Source organism: Pipistrellus hanaki (assembly GCF_964339955.1).
Source record: "Pipistrellus hanaki genome assembly, chromosome: 1".
Taxonomy (NCBI): domain Eukaryota; kingdom Metazoa; phylum Chordata; class Mammalia; order Chiroptera; family Vespertilionidae; genus Pipistrellus; species Pipistrellus hanaki.
The window spans coordinates 21,911,777-21,929,101 of record NC_140503.1 but is presented as its reverse complement, the minus strand read 5'-3'; the positions used below and the strand labels follow the sequence as shown (position 1 = coordinate 21,929,101).

Below are 17,325 nucleotides of genomic sequence, written 5' to 3'. Positions count from 1 at the left end.
CTGCCCGTCAGGTTTTTTGGGCAGTGAGCGCAGCCAAGGTGTTACAGTAGGGATTAGTAGTTCATATAGTCCGGCCCTCCAGCTCTCTGAGGGACCGTGATCAGGCCCCCACTTTAAAAAGTTTGAGGACCCCTGGCCTAGAAGGAAGTACCGGCACTGAATAAACATATTCCTAGAAGGTGTTCAGATTCATTAATCTCACGGTTGACATAAAAAGTTGATTAAAAGAAGGTGGCCTATACAAGGCAGCCACACTCCCAAAACTTGTCCTTGGAGGCTGGAAGGCCCCTTTTCTGAAGGCTATACAGAAGGCGTTGCTCTCCCTCCTGCTAAGAGGACGGCTCTCAGCTGGCTGATTGGAGCGAGCACAAAGCAGAACCACACAACTTCAGAGATGGTACCTTTTTTTCCTCTTGAATTACAAAACCAGGTATTTTTTTCTTTCCTCTCTTTTTTAGGGAGGTGGGTGGATGGGTATGATAAGGGTGGGACAAGGTAATGTGCAGGGAGGAAAAATATACCAAAGGGTTGAAGGAGATTTTTCTTTGGTTAAGTTCCAAAGTTATTCCTTTTGGCTCTCTGTGACACACAAGCATGCTAAAAAATTTAGACTCTAGTACCAGCTGTGCAAGCAGTATGGTTAGGTACCAGTTCCTATTAGATGTGTAAAATTAAACCCAAATCTCTAGACGTAAGGACAAGAGCTGTCTACAAAAACCTCTTCCTCCTGATGAAACCAGCTGCTGGGTTTCAATCCAGGTGGTTTCCAGACTTCCTCATAACATGACCGAGTCTTTTCTTCTTCTCCCGTTAAAAGGTTGTTGGCAAATGCAGGCCTCGGAGGGCGAGTGTGGCCTCAGTGGGAGATGTCCAGAGACTGCAGCAAGTGAAAGGTGGCTCCCAAGGCCCAGCCTGTCTCTATGTTGTTCACTTTCTTTGTGAGCTGTTGGGGAGGAGAAAAAAGGCCTTCACATTTTCATTCAGTTTTCAACTTTAGCAAGCACGACCTGGGCCAAGGTCAACCACAAAGCCAAACCAAGGCGAATGGGAAGTAGCCCGTCTGGAGGCCTCCCCACAACCCATTTCTGCACGTTTCCTCCCTGCCGTGGCCTATTACCATCCCCTGCCAAGCTGATCCCTGAATCTTCTGGCCCAGAAAGTGGTCTCACCCAGGCTTTCCAGACAGGACCTGTGGGACTCTTTCCCTAATCCTGAAATTAAATACAACAGCAGCTGGGGATAGATTTAGAGGTATGAAAGCACATACTAATAAGCTTCCCCACTCATATTTTGTAATTGCGTCTTCTTAAGCACTATTAACCACCTAAGGTTTTTAAGGCGTTCTAGGCCGGGATGAGCCTCAATTCGTTCATGACTCCAAGTTAGACCATATTTTCTCAACTACATAAAAGGGATTTAGTTGGTATTTATCAAACTGTTTTCTTCAGAATCCCGAGGGTTCCTTGAAAGCGCTTCAGAGAGAAAGGGGGCCACGTGGTGAAGGAGTCCTGTACCTCTGCTTCAACCAGATGCTCCACATACCAGTGTTACTGGCATTCTGCATAAGCTTTTGTTAAGTGAAGACCACCACCACACACACACACACACACACACACACACACACACACACACGTTTGGAAACCAGTGGATTGGTTTTAGTCTGTCTTTCTAGTACTGAGTATTATGACACAACACTTTGTTGACCTAAGGAAATCCAATCTAGTCCATTGGGCCAAACTCTGGGAGAATGGCGTGTGAATCTTGAGGTTTTGTCTGAGATAGCTGAGTCAAACGGGGAGTGTCCCCCAATCAAATGCTCTCCCCTGTTCTGAGGACTGGGCTGACAGCCTAAAGATACAGATGCTGAAGTGAAGCTAGCTCAGGCAGGACTGTGCACCCCTGATTTAAATTTTGTTGCCACTGAAATCAAAGAGCAAAAGGATGCCAGCACTGGAAATGGCAGAAACTTGTCCTTAAATGATTTGGTTATAGTTGATGCTTAAATAGAGAATGATATTAACTCAGTACTATGTACTAAGGGCTTAGAATGACCTCTCTAATCCACAAATCTCTCCTCAACTACTAGCAACATCAATACTAATAACTTATACTATGTGCCAGGTAATGTGCTTCACAGGCATTATCTCAATTTTTGTAACAGTCCTATAAAATAGGAACTCAAAGGTTGGGTGAGGAATCTAAAAGTTAGAGAGGAAGTAAATCATCTAAGGTCACAGAGCCAGAAAGCTTGCAGAATCAGAACTTGAGTCCAGATCTGATGGACAACAAAGCCCATGCTTTAAAGAACATGGTACTAATCTACTGTCAAGTAACTCTCCTGTCCTAAGCCCCTTAAATGCTGATGTTCTTGGCAGGCAAAATACATTAAGTCCAAGTACCTTAGTATGAATGAGTTTATGACATCTGTATAACCCAACAAACTGGGTTATAGAAACTCATCCGGAACTGATGAAACAGGAAGGGGAAATGGCGCAAGGCGGGGGGAGGAGGCTCAAAAAGAGTAGCCTACTTACTTGACCCCAAAGTTCAGAGCTGCCTTGTGCCATCTCCTTTAATAGACTACATATCTGAGGACAAAGATTACATCTTACTCATCCTTGTAACTGTGGATGACAAAGGGGCACAGAGTAAACCTGACAAGCTCAAGGTGGTCTGAACGTTAAAAATCCTAACTAAAAGTGAGTCATGGTGGATAGTCATGTCCTAGGCCTGTAGGTTCCTTGAGAAAGGTCAACCTTTACCTTTGAAATTGTCTATTTTCTTTGTGCATCTAAGATAACAAACCTTTGAAATGTCAGGGTAATTTTATTTCCCAGACCCCTCGAAGGCACAACCACCCACACCAGAGCACCAGACCACACTGCTGTATTGTTGCCCACATGCCATTCGTTGTACCGTAAATACTTGTACCCACCGATGTGTAAGATGCATCTCTGTGTTTTACTTTTATCTAATCTCAGAGATTTCTCCACTTTGCTTTCTCCCACCTCCCTAATCTATCACCAAATAGATTTCATGTAACCCCCTTATATCTCCTCCTTTGATTCTAACCTATATATACAAAGACTCAGGGTTGCAACATCCACAATGACTGGAGGCTCAACCAAACGTCAGGCTGCGTGAACAGCAGGCGAGCAGGCTGAACTGCTGCCCTCTCGGAAAGAGAGAGGCGGGGCTGATCAGCAGTGGCAGCTTCTCTGATCACCCTGCTTCTCTCTCTGGCCTCACCAGCAGCCAAGTCTCTCTCTCTCCCCCAGAGGTTAGCAGTTTAGCCTGCTGCCAGCAGCCTGGGACGGCTGCTGTTCAGCTCCACTTCTATGATCAAGCCCGGAGATAGGCCCAGACATGCTGACTGGCATAGAAACCGACCAATCATAACCAAATCTGGGTGAAGTGCAAGAAGCCAATGGCTGCCTAGGAGGTGGAGCTTTTGACACTAACTGGCATAGAAACCGACCTACCAATCAGAACCGAGGGTGAACTTAGAAAGCAGAACCTAAGGTGAGGGCTGAGGAGGGGTTTTAAGGGCCATAGCTGTTTGGTGTAAGGTGTAAGAAAGTGATTCAATTTTTAAATGACCTATTTGGCAGTATAGTGTATATAGCTGGCTATCAGTCCAGATATAGGGATTATGTGTTTTTATCTGCCAAGAGCATCTCCTGCTGAAAAAGGCCTTTTCCCCTGCATTTAAGCAATCCTATCCTATATAATCTATCTATTCAGGGGTCTTCAAACTACGGCCCGCGGGCCACATGCGGCCCGCAGAGGAGTCTGATCCGGCCCGCCAGGTTTTTTGGGCAGTGAGCGCAGCCGAGGTGTTACAGTAGGAATTACTAGTTCATATAGTCCGGCCCTCCAGCTCTCTGAGGGACCGTGATCTGGCCCCCACTTTAAAAAGTTTGAGGACCCCTGAAAGTGTAATATGCTAATTAGACCAGGTCGACCAGCCATCTTTCAGACATCGGACTTCCTTCTAGACAAAGCCATGGTGTTGGAGGCCAAGGCAGAGGCAGTTAGGGGTGATCAGGTCACCAGGGGAGGGCAGTTGGGGGTGAGATCAGGCCTGCAGGGGAGGGCAGTTGAGGGCAAGATCAGGCTGGCAGAGAAGGGCAGTTGGTGGTGAGATCAAGTCAGCAAGGCCAGCAGGGGGGCAAAATAGGGGCAATCAGACTGGCAGGCAGAGTGGTTAGGGGCAATTAGGCAAGCAGGCAGGCGAGTGGTTAGGAGCCAGTCTTACCGAATTGTGAGAGGAATGTCTGAATGACAGCAGTCAGACATCCCCCGAGGGGTCCCATATTGGAGAGGGTGCAGGCCAGGCTGAGAAACCCCACCTCCGTGCACACATTTTGTACACCAGGCCTCTAGTGTATAAAATAAACTGCAAACTGCCATTCTCTGGAGCATTTTCCCAATCTACTAAGATTTTGCTTTCTAGCAATAGTAGGCATTTTGGCTGAAATAAACTCTTATAAGACTTTTTCTAATACTGGACATTCTTTCATTGACATAAACATATGTGCACTTATTCAAGTACTGTACTGAAAACAAGAAAATGGGATGGATGAAAGATATAAGATGTATTTAAAACAAATAAATAAGTTACTCCAATGTTGAGCCTGCCTGGACAGAGATAGGAAGATAAAGAAGAACCCAAGATTCAAGAGACACGAAATATACAAGGCACATATCACATATATATGACATACTACATATACACAGGTATTCAACATTCATGAGGTCTTAAGCCACTTGTTAGTGGCACCCTTCTGGTCCCTCATGTCCTCTGCCAAATAAGACCATCTAATGGGCTGAGTGGGCTAATATTGCCAGATAACGTACTTGCCTCTATGCCTCTCCAAATAGTGGAAATTTGTGCAATGGCACCAGGCACCTCTGTCTTTGTGCCCCCTTGATTAAACTTCAGTTCTAGTACTTGCAACGAACCACACTGTCAGCAGCAGCAGAGGGAATTAGGATATACATACCCAAAATTCAGGAAGTGTGGCACTTCCAACCTGCTTGCACCCTACACTGTGTGTTCACCTGTCCCATTTCTTTCCTGTTGCTTCTCGTCCTGAGTTTCGAAATTGATTTAATAAACCACGGGGCCTGGGCATCTTCATTTGGACTGTAAGCCTTCTGCTCTGTGACCTCTAGGACAGCTTTCCTGGTAACATACTTAGGAACTGCCTTTGCATTGAGGTAATTTCTCACACTCATAGTGCCTTGCACAGTGCTTGTCCACAGCCCGAATAAAAATCCTCATAATCCCACCTATAGTGCTCTTCCCAACTCCCAGAGAAGAAGTCTGTTATGAGACTCCTCTGCTCTTTCTCTTGCCTGTAAGACGGTGCTGTCTGCAAAGCCAAAGCCATCCTTCAACAAGGCTGTGATGTAGCTGAGATCCATGCACAGGAAAGGACTGCCTGAGGTGAAATTTTCCAAGTTGTCACACACTGAAGGGGAGAGAGAGAAAAGAGTGGAATTCAAGTTTGCAGCCAACTGAGAGGTGTTTGATTTTCTCTAAATATAGACTTGGAATAAGCAAAGCAGAATTCTCTATTTGGCTGATGCCTAGGAGTCTTAGAGGCTAGAACTGTGCACTGATAGTTCTACAAGACTGCAGTGTCTTAAGAACTTGCATATTTCTGATGTGATATCTTATCTACGGTACTCAAGTTTACATGGACCCTCATTTATTTGCTAAATTTCTATGTCTATTCTTTGGGCTTAATTCAACCACATCCCTTACATATTATTAATGCTGAGGCCCTGAGGACAGGGAAATACCAGTTAGCATTACTTTGGGAACAATGAATAAGATTATTTATTTATGTTTTCAATGGACTCTTTCCAGGAAACCGCTGTGGCTATTTCCCATGTATTTTGGTGCTTGGTGTTTCATTAGCACTGATAACACTATTTCAACTAAAAAAACAACACTAAATGTAGAAAAGCAGGTTTTCACCATTTTCCTAAAAGCTCTTCTATTCTTTTATTTTTCGATGCCACTTAATGCTTTAAGCTCCTGGCAAACACAGGAAACCAGCCTCTGAGAGGCTTTCTGCTGGCTGTGGAACTTCAGGACACGTTAATGTCACTGGACTTTGTACACTCTCACACACTCACTGCTAAGGGCTGCCACTGACACTTACCTTCCTTTGCTTTTCTTTCAAAGTCTTCAACTTTTAAAATACCCCCCTTTTCATAATCTGAAATGAAGCAAAAGAGTAGCTGATGTTAAAAAGTATCAAAGAAACATAAGAAAATTTATCCTAGTGAGATTTGTAATAAAGAAAAAAGGAAATAAAATTCCCAACATTAGAGAATGGATTAAATAACATGATATTCATACAAAATAATCTATGTATTCTGTTTTTTATAATCTATTTTATGTTGTATGTATTTAACCACAATAAAAATTTTGATTCATTTACAAAAACATGTTAGAAAATAGAAATTCATATCTCAGGCCATGACAGATTACATACATACATCATCATAGCTAAATAAAAACATTACTACTGTGATAAAAAAAAAAAAGTTATAAAGAGGGAGGAGGAAACTTTAGGGTAATATATATGGTTTTAAATATTAAATTTACTATATGATATCACTTATATGTGGACTCTAAAAACAAAAAAAAAGAAACAGACTCACAAATATAAAGAATAAACTGATAGTTGCCAGAGAGGAGAGGGGTGGAAGGATGGGCAAAAAAGGTAAAGGATCCAAAAGGCACCAACTTCCAGTATAAAATAAATAGATCCAGCAATGTAATGTACAACATAGGGAATATAGTCAACAATATTGTAAAAACTTTGTACGGTGACAGATGGTTACTAGACTTACAGTGGAGGTCACTTTGTAAGATAAATAAATGTTGAATCACTATTTTGTACACCTGAAACTAATACTGTATGTCAACCATATTGTAATAAAAAATAAAGTATGTGCATTTTATTTTATGTCATTTATACCTCAATAAAAAAGTAAAAAAGACTTCACGTAAAAATTTAAGGCCATTTTCTAGCTCTAAAAGATTCTCAATCATATGCCCCCTTCCATTTGAGTAACAGGTGTCACTAGTTACTAGTGGCCTTAAATTTTTACGTGAAGTCTTTTTTACTTTTTTATTGAGGTATAAATGACATAAAATAAAATGCACATACTTTATTTTTTATTAAAATATGGTTGACATACAGCACTGAAGAAGAATAGGATGATCACCTCCGACCAAGCATTTCAGACAATCCCTCTCCCTTTCCCACCAGAACCTTGCCCAATGTCCTCCCTGACCTGACACCTGGAGTGAACTTACCAATCATGTGCGTGTCCACAGCTCGATCGTAGTAATAAGAGAAAGCATAGAAGGAGCTCCTCTGGATCTCATCTGGCTGGTGAAGTTTTCCTTGGACCACCCTCAGCACTTCAGCATAGCAGGGCTCAAAGCCCACTTCCCCTGCCAGGGCAAAGTGCACAAGGTGAGAAAAATGATAGGGGAAGGGACCACTCTGAGGCAAGCTACTGGAGCCAACGAGGAGTCAGGAGGAGGAAACAAGGCACACTGAGGCTCAGGGCAAAAGGCTTACAGAGATGAGCAAACTTCCATAGCCTTGCTGGTCTGGAGGAAAGGCACCTGCTTCTCTATGCAGCTCCCCTCCCTAACTTGTGCTCATCAAAAACAGCCTAATCAGCCTAGAGCCTCACATTACGTTTCATAGTGCTTATGAGAAGTAGCTAGAAGGCTTGCCTGCTTCCTTTACTAGAAAAATCAAGTTCTTTCTTGATTTCAAGGTCTGTGCCTTTTATAAAACTTAAAGTGAATTATTCTCCCTATGATCTCAATTTTAAGTTTCATCCTGCTGAGGGCAGAGACCCTTAATGCATTAGACCCCAGGTATAATGGATCCACAACACCGGGCCAGGGAAAGAACAGGATACAGAGTGACAGCTATTCATTGTCACTTCCCACTATTTCTTAGAGGCATACCAAGATCTCTTTGCAACGAGTCTCTGCAATATGACAAGTTTCTCTTGGGCTATGTAAAAAGTTTCTGGAACTTCTCCAGACTTTTACTATAAAAATAATTTCAACCAGTGAAAAAAAAATCACTTGCCTTCTTGGATGCCGCCATACTGGTATTTCACGCCCCCAAAAATCCACTCTGCTTCTAACCATCTTGGTAGACAGGCACTTCTAAAAGTATGTCCCTCAGTCCCTGAAAGAAAAACACCAGACCACAAAGTAAGAGGCAAGGATGAGAGAGGGAGGCAAGCAAGAAGCCACTAAGGTGGAAAGTAATCACCAAGGTGGCTGGGCCTTCAAATCATATTAAATTAGTTCCATGATTACATCCTAGGACAGGAATTTTTTAAAAAAATATATATTTTATTGATTTTTCACAGAGAGGAAGAGAGCGATAGAGAGTTAGAAACATCGATGAGAGAGAATCATTGATCAGCTGCCTCCTGCACACCCCCCACTGGGGATGTGCCTGCAACCAAGGTACATGCCCTTGTCCGGAATCGAACCCGGGACCTTTCAGTCCGCAGGCCAACGCTCTATCTACTGAGCCAAACCGGTCCCGGCCTAGGGCAGGAATTTTTAACAGGGTTCATAGATGGGCTTCATGGTGTTGGTGAAGCCCCTAAAACTATGAGCACATTTCTGTCATAAGTGCATTTGGTGGAGGGAACCATGGCTTTCATCACATCCGAGAGAAATCCCAAACCTACAATGGACTAAGTTTCCTCCTTTCTAAAAAGCGGGAGAAAATACTGTTCTACTTTTCTCATTGGTTGTTGTGAGGCTTAAATGAAACACATTTGTAAACTTAAATCATCACAATAATAGCTTACTGGCTATTATTGCAAATACAAAGTGTTTTAAATGCAAAATCTTACTTAAGGTGAGGAAAGGGGCACAGAAAGGTAGCTAACTTGCCCCAAATCACAAAACTGAACCCAATTCTATCTGACCACAAAAGCTGAGCTCTTGCCTAGCCTGTGTGGCTCAGTGGTTGAGCATCATCTCGTGCACCAAGAGGTTGCTTGTTTGATTCCTGGTCAGGGCACATGTCCAGGTTGTGGGCTTGATCCCCAACAGGGGTCATGCAGGAGGTAGCCAATCAATGTTGATGTTTCTCTCTTTCTCCCTCTCCTTTCCTCTAAAAAATCAATAAAAACATGCAAAGAAAAAGAATCAAAGGAAAAAAAAAAAAGAAAAAAAAAGAAATAAAGCTGAGCTTTTAACCCTCTACCACCTGTGAAGAGGTGAATGGAGTTGCTCAGCTATTCCACCCTGCAAGTGGAATTTTTTTCTTTTTTTTTTTTTTTTTTTTGCATCTGCATCTCCCATGTAAAGCCAAGGGCTTGAGCAAGCTCCTACCAAATTCATTCTGTGAGTCTTGAATTTCTGCAGATACTTCAGCCTTCTGGCCACAGGCTGTTGCCCCATACAAACAGACCTTATTCTAGAAATGACTAATAATGCATACCAAAACTTATCTGAACTCAAAGGAAAAAAAGAATTTGCCATTATGTCCATTGTATAACCTACTAGAGGCCTGGCATACGAATTTGTGCACTAGTGGGGTCCCTCGGCCTGGCCTGCGCCCTCTCGCAATCCAGAACCCCGCTGGGGATGTTGGACTCCCAATTTCGACCTGATCCCTGCAGGCCAGGCCGAAGGGCCCCATTTGTGCAAGATACCGTGCACCGGGCGGATTTCAGCCTGATCCCCACAGGCCAGGCCAAGTGACCCCACCAGTGCAAGAGTCTGTACACCAAATCCAGGCACCAGGCCTCTAGTATGCATATAAGATCTTTGGTTAATCTCTTCCCGCCCTTCCCCTCACCCTTTTCCTTTGAGATTCATCATTCTGTTCCATGTTTTCATACCTGTGTGTTGAGCATCTGTCTCCTGGTGGTCAGTGCACATCATAGCTACTGGTTGAATAATCAACCAGTCACTTAGGCTTTTATATATATAGGTGCTTCCTAATTCAGCATAACTCTTTCCTCCAGACTCATTCCCAAGGAATTCCCAAGGTTCACTCTCACCATACCCCAAACAGCACAGGTACCCAGACGAACCTTCTGTTTCCAGGGCTCCCAGAGTTGCTAGTCTTGCAGCTTTCAATCCAAATCCCAAGTAACTGTAAAATACAGGATTGACTGCTGGTCCTGAAGTCCTCCAGCCTAAAACTCTCTCTTTTAAAAGTAACATGGTTCCTCCGTGACCTATTCGTCTAGTGTGGCTAAGTGGTAATTGCCCTGCAGTAACTACTTTCCACAGCTATGACTTAAAGGCCAGAATAGTGATGCTGCCTAGGGTCCCACCCTGGGAACCACCCCCAGAAAAGCTCTCATCTTAACTCCCAGACACACTGTGATCAAATCCTAGGCTGGATTTTGAACATCTGAAGGCAAACTCAATGGCATTGGCACAGAGCTTTGGCTGAACTTTTACTGAGTGTCCTCTTTATAGAGAAAACTTTTGACTCTTTTAAGTCATATATGTTGGAAGCCAAGAATGGATAAATCCTTGGATCCCTTAGTACAAGCATGTCAAACCCATGAGTTTGACATGCTTGCCTTGGCATTTGGTAAGTGGGTTGAGTTTCAGGGACTGGTAAAGACTATATAAGGCTTGTCAGATACAATTAATAGATGTGAAAATGTTTTAAAAAGTTAGAAGACTTGCCCGGCTGGCATAACTCAGTGGCTGAGTGTACACCTATGAACCAAACGAGGTCACAGTTCAATTCCCAGTCAGGGCATGTGCCTGGGTTGTAGGCTCAATCCCCAGTGGGAGTCGTGCAGGAGGCAGCCAATCAATGATTCTCTCTCATCATTGATGTTTCTATCTCTCTCTCCCTCTCCCTTCCTCTCTGTAATCAATAAAAAAATATTTTTAAAATAAGTTACAAGGCTCATATTACATGAAATATTATTCCTCCCTGTTCCCCTCCTCACCTATGTGTATAGAGCCTATAAGTTCTGTTAAACATCTCAAAGGAAGTGAGGTAGCCTCTAGGGGTTTGTTCCAGGGTTTTCTGCAAATTAGAAAAAGCAAAAAAGCTATTCAGAATCTGCGATTATTCTAAGGATGTTATCACTACCATCCCATCCCTCCCCCAGAAAACAAGAAATGAAGGAGACAGATTAAACTGCTAATCTCATATGGCTTGAGGAAGCAAAGAGACTCTGAACAGTGACAAAGAAAAGTTCACTCAGTTATAATTTACTCAGCCTATTTGTAGTGGAGCTGCTACCTAAAAATAGGGCACCACTTTCCTAGCACCCTGATATGCCTGCCAAGTGAGTTGCTAACCAAACCTTCATGGTAATGACTCACCTGAAACTGGGGTAGAAAAGTGATTTGGGTGGAGGCTCCCCCCAGATCCAGGATCCCCACAGTCTCCTGACTGTGGCCATGCAGCTGACCTGTGGATGAGAGCCAGTTTGAAAATGTTCTGCTCCTGGACAGCCCAATACTCCTCGGTCTGCAATTTCTTTCCTGCTCTGAGGGAATTCCATAAACACTTCATTGTTCCCTGCTCCCATGGATTACAGCAAATGTTAACCTAGGACTCTGGCTGCAGCTGAGGACTTGAAGGCAGGTTATAAACACCAAATCCTGTCTTTCCTTTCCTCTTTTTTACAAAAGGAAAGAACAATACAGGAAAAAAGAAAGGTAATTTTGCTCTCTGACCCTGTGTGAAACCCAGTCAAAATCTTAAGATACACTTGAGAATGTATTACCTGTCAGAAAATTCACAGTAATCCAAGCTAATATGCCTAAAAAAGACAGAGAGACAAGGATTACATTACAGAGCACTCTCCCTCTTCTCTGGCCCCATCTCTGTTCTCTTTTCTCTCTAAAGTTCATGTCTAAAGCACACACTTCCCTTCTCCCCATCCTACCATTTCCTGCCATTCCATTCCTCCATGCTTATTTGTTTCTCCTTAGTTCCTTTTTCTTCAGCACCCCCATCCTGTTCACAGTCCTTTAATCAGATCTTTTATTAACCCTGGCCCTTTCCCTCTAGAACATATATCAACACCTCTCCACCTTCATGGGATCCATCCATGATGCTAACACTGTCATCTGGTACCAGGAAAGGTGACTTCTCGAAGATCTCTTTTACCTGGAGAAAAAAACAACAATATTTGAATTCCCTAAGGCAATGAAATCAATTTCCATATTTTGGCTATATCCTTAAAAGCTTAGAAAACTACTCTCTTCATTTTCCCTAAATAAAATCTTAGAACTCATTAATTTTCTCTAAAGAAACTAGAGAAGGCCCAGTGGTGTGACTCAGTGGTTGAGCATGGACGTAAGAACCAGGAAGTCAGGGCATATGCCCAGTCTGCAGGCTGGATCCCCAGTAGGGGGCCTGCTGGGATCCACCCTGCAGACTGGGCATATGCATTGATGAGATCCCCAGGAGGCAGCCCATCAATGATTCTCTCATCATTGATGTTTCTATCCCTCTCTTCTCCCTTCCTCCTTCTGAAATCAGTAAAAATATATAAAAAAAAAAAAAAAAAAAAAAAAAACTAGAGAAGAAACTATGCAAGTTATTAGTGATTTATTATAAAAAGAAAACACAGGAGTTCCCTTGAATTTAAAATAAACTGCAACCAACCAAATTATCTACATTTATAGGTGAACTGGACCTAGGAAAGGACATACATTTGACCTTGCCAGCTCAAATCAGGATCCTGTAATTTTTTAAAACACCGGCTTAATTCTACCTGGATATGTGCTGGAAGCTAGGAGGATCCCTGCCCACTCCATTTCTTAGATGAGCAGATAAATTTGGAGAGTAGAAAAGAGTTGGGCCTGGGGGGCTCCTGAGACTACAATGAAGTTTCTGCTGCTCTCCTATCAAATTTTGTAGTTTTTGTCCTTCGTGGTAAAGGAGCTCATGTCCCTGGGCTGAGGTACTCTTCTCCTAGCCCCTGTCAAATCCTGGCACATGGCTGGGGCCTCAAAGGAGTCTAGAGAGATGCCAAATCTAAATTTACTTATTCTATTTTAGAAGATGAGAATGAAAAGCTTGCACAAATGCTCTTGACTCCCTATAAATATAGGTCAATAATATGGGTGTTATGTCTTATTTTTATACTAGTGGCCCTGCGCATGAATCTGTGTACAAGTAGCTCACTGCCACTTGCCTCAGCTGGCCGCCCCGCCCACCGCCACTAGTAGCTCTCTGCCGCACTTAGCTCAATGCCCTGCCCTCCTGTAGCTTTCTGCTGCAGGTAGCTAGATACCCTGCCCTCCTGCAGCTCCCCACTGCTTATAGCTCTGCCCTCCTGCTGATAGGTCATTACATGATGGTGTCCCGACCAATTTGTATATTACCCTATTAAAACTATAGATGATTATCATGTTGGGGAGGGAGAGGCTCCAAATAGAGATAGGAAAAATTCTAGTCTTGGTTGTTCTCATTTCTGAAAGAATACTTCATGCAGTGACCTCTGAACCCTATTTCAACCAGGAAATGCCAGTTAAATGATCCATAAACAAGCATTTAAGAACATAGATAAGCCATAACTGATTTGGCTCAGGGAATAGAGCATTGGCTTGGGGACTGAAGGGTCCCAAGTTCAATTCCAGACTAGGGTATATGCCTGGGTTGCAGGCTTGATCCCCAATAGGGGATGTGCAGAAGGCAGCCAATCAATGATTCTCTCATCATTGATAGATAAGCAAACAGGAATAAACAAAGTTTGTGCTCTTGTCCTTTCCACTCCAGGCCTCTGCTCACAATTAATTCTCAACACAGCAGCCAAGAATGGTGCTTTAAAAACAGACATAAGATTATGTCTCTCCTTAGCTCAAACCCTCCTGTGGCTTCCTTCTTAGAGAAAAAGGCCTTACATGGCCTTTGATGTCCTATCACTCCCTCTCCTCCAGCCACCCTATCCTGGATGCTGTCCCTTGAACATGTCAAGCACATTCCTGATTTAGGTCTTTACACCTGTTTCTTTAGCAAAGAATATTCTATATTCACAAATATTTTACATAGCTTGTTTCTTTAGTCCATTCAGATGTCTGATTAAATGCATCTTACCAATGAGGTCTTCCCTGACCACCCTATTTAAAATAGCATTTCTCCCACACTACCACTAGCATTCCTATCTGCCTTACCCGGCTTTATTTTTTTGCCATAGCTTTTAAAGCACCTGACATACTTTGTATTGACTTGTTCATTTTGTCTTGGAAACTAGGATGTGAGTTCCATTAAGACAGGGACAGTGTTATTTTTGTTTCCTGCTCTATGTCTACTTCACCAGTGCCCAGTACATAGTAAAGCACTCATATGATGAAAAAATGAGTGAATGAATGGATGAATGAATGAATGAATTGGAATTCAGATTCTCATAAGAACATTCCAGGCAGTTTGTCCTTGGGCAAGAGACTTAAGTCATCTGTACTGACAGTCAAAGGAGAATCTATAATGATAAGAGTGTAATATGCAAATCGACTGGACAGCCAAACAGCAGAATGACCGTCCAAACAACCTTCTGGACAAAGCCAGGGCTGTGAGGGCCGAGGCAGCTAGTGCTGCGAAGGCCAAGCCCCTTGCACGAATTTCGTGCATTGGGCCTTTAGTGGATTTATAAGACTGAATTAACACACCTAAACATAGAATCATTTTTTTGCTGTGATTTTTTGGGATTCTGCATGTATTCTTCACAATATTAAGTATTAATCTTATTAATTTACACATTTTTATATAATAAAATGTATGATAATGTTTAAAATAGAGTTTTTTAGAATTCTCTGTACTTAGTTTTGATCTGAATGCACAATAAAATACATATCTTTAAAAATATTTTATACTTTACAATTCCATGATTCTTCTCAAAACCTTTATACTGAGAGAAAAAAGTAAGACCCACAAAAAAAAAGAAATATAAACTGTATGACTCCATTTATAGAAAAATGTAAGAACTTGCAAAACTAATCTATATTGACATAAAGCAAATCAATGGTTGCCTGGTTTCACTAGAGGGAGAAATTGACTACAAAGGGGCACAAAGAGTGTATGTATTTGTCAACACTCATTTAACTGTATACTTAAAATTGATAAATTTAATTGTATGTAAGTTACTCCTCATTTAAGTTAATTTAAAAACAATTCTGCTGTAATAAGTTTAGAAAATTATGAGCATCATGATCATGGCCAGTGTGGCTCATTAAATTGGGTGGTTTCCAGTGCATCAAAAGATCATCAGTTTGATTCCTGGTCAGGGCACATGACCAGGTTGTAGGCTCAATCCTCAGTAGGGAGCATACAGGAGGCAGCCAATCTACGTTTTGCTCTCACATCAATGTTTCTCTCTCTCTTTTCCTCTCTCGAAAAATTGATAAATATATATTTTTAAAAAAGAACATCATGGATAGAAAGTGCTTTAAATTTTATAGGAAAAGCTCTATAAATTCAAGAGTAATATTTTAAAATATAAATAACTAGCTACAAAAGAGCCCAAAGTCACCACAATGCTTTAGCAATGGTGGAATACTGAAGGTTAACATGCCAGAGGGCTTTAAACCCATAAAGAAAATGTTAATATAGGGGGAAAGAATTATCCAAGATGCAGATGATTTCAAATATTACCTCAAAGAGCAGAGCCTGGGCTTTCTGTTCTGGCAGTAAGCGCAGTCCTGCTGTTGCCTTCAAAACCACTGGGGTCCTTTTCCAGTGACTTCGGGGGATTGAGTCTTTGGCTACCTCCAAGAGCTCTTGAACAGTCTCAGCACCCTGCAAAAAGAGAAGAGCCACTCATGCAGTAAAGAGTCCATGTGGTGGCACTTGTATATTGCCTCATCATGTCTCTGTAGGAGCAGAAACCTAGAGAAGTAGGCGTCTTTGAAGGAGAATCCATTTCATTTTGGTTAAGTAGTAATAAAAATGATTCTTTTATAATGTGGTCATTTTAATTGATTGCTATTTTGTGTCTATATAAATTAGTTTCAGGCCAGAAAGTTGCATATAGTGAAGGAAACACATAATTAGGAATTAGAAGGTTGCTTGCTAACCCTGTGCCTAACATAAAGGCTTTCTGAACTTGGCTTCCTCAGCTGTGAGATGGGATATATTCCCTGTACCACTACAAACTGCTGTGTACATTACATGAGGCAGACTGTGTGTAGTTTCCACACAAAGGCCAGCTGTAGCTGTTATTATGCTACACTTCATATGATTTCCATTAGGACAGAATATGTCAGGTTGATTTTTACATCACTAACACCTACATGCATGGTACACAGTAATGCCTAATTTATGATTAATTCAAAAGCATTATTTTAAATCCTCCATTTCCCTGAGTAAACACTTATCCTGATACATGCTGCCTCTTATAATCATTATAATTAATAGCAACCATAACACAATCTTCTCTAAATGTCAAATCAGTTTTTGATAATGTAGTTGCTTTCAAGAGCTCCTAGTTTTCTAGCATTTTTGCCATTTTAAAACAGTGAGCTGAGAAACATCCTCTCAGTTCTTCAAGTTCAAACCATTTTTAACATTAGGTTTTCCTTTGGTTAATGATTATGCTTGAGACACTGAATAATATCTTTACAGCTGCTACCAAAGTTCAACATTCTATTTTATTCTGACTTATTCTATTTTAATGTGGCCTCTGACACACTGGGTTTTGCATGTTGTAGGTGCTCCAATGTGAAACATAGACACAACAAAACCATTCATCCTCTGCTACCAAAGATTTTTCCATCACATATTCTTGCCTATTTTCCAGAGTATAGGCATGGTCTGCTTATATCAAGGTGTTCTGAAAGGAGTCCAGGGGTCCACATTCCCTAAATTGTCATGTTTATATCTCATACCCTATAGAACTTCATGTCCATCTTCTACTTCTACATTAATTAATGCAGCTGATGGATTCAAATCAAAATCTTAAACAGTAAATACAAAGAGAGAAATCTCTTAAAGAGATTCTAGCCTCCTTTCACCAAAGCCCTAGTGAGTTCAGGATATATAATTTCTGTTATCCAGGAGATTAGCAGAGGACAGAAAACTGATCTCACACATAACCTCAGTATCAGTAGTAAATAGCACAAGATATTTAACAGCAGCTGTGTGGTAAAATTATCGATATATTAAGAATCTAAACATTTTATTGTAATTGTAAAAAACAAAACAATAAACTCACCTGCTTAGGTTGATCTACAAAAGCAGAAAGTCCTGGCTTTACAGACTCAAAAATTTCCCCTTCCAGAACTGGAAGCTGTCCTATTTTGTCCAGGGATTAAAACAG

The 17,325-nt window shown here is 41.8% G+C and overlaps 1 protein-coding gene across 8 annotated transcripts in view; it reads right to left on the bottom strand.

Moving 5' to 3' along the window:
- Positions 1-17,325, bottom strand: part of ENTPD5 (ectonucleoside triphosphate diphosphohydrolase 5 (inactive)) — a 37,545-nt gene that overhangs the window by 2,664 nt on the left and 17,556 nt on the right. For all 8 annotated transcript variants that reach the window (XM_084893464.1, XM_084893457.1, XM_084893463.1 and 5 more), the window contains 12 exons: positions 17,221-17,300; positions 15,663-15,806; positions 12,101-12,176; positions 11,791-11,826; positions 11,384-11,472; positions 11,002-11,081; positions 10,120-10,181; positions 8,142-8,243; positions 7,343-7,483; positions 6,177-6,233; positions 5,362-5,477; positions 138-943 (listed from right to left, as the gene is read on the bottom strand). In XM_084893464.1, the coding sequence (XP_084749590.1) occupies positions 857-943; positions 5,362-5,477; positions 6,177-6,233; positions 7,343-7,483; positions 8,142-8,243; positions 10,120-10,181; positions 11,002-11,081; positions 11,384-11,472; positions 11,791-11,826; positions 12,101-12,176; positions 15,663-15,806; positions 17,221-17,300 (1,070 nt within the window). In that variant the 3' untranslated portion in view covers positions 138-856. The remainder of the gene's footprint in view (positions 1-137; positions 944-5,361; positions 5,478-6,176; positions 6,234-7,342; positions 7,484-8,141; positions 8,244-10,119; positions 10,182-11,001; positions 11,082-11,383; positions 11,473-11,790; positions 11,827-12,100; positions 12,177-15,662; positions 15,807-17,220; positions 17,301-17,325) is intronic.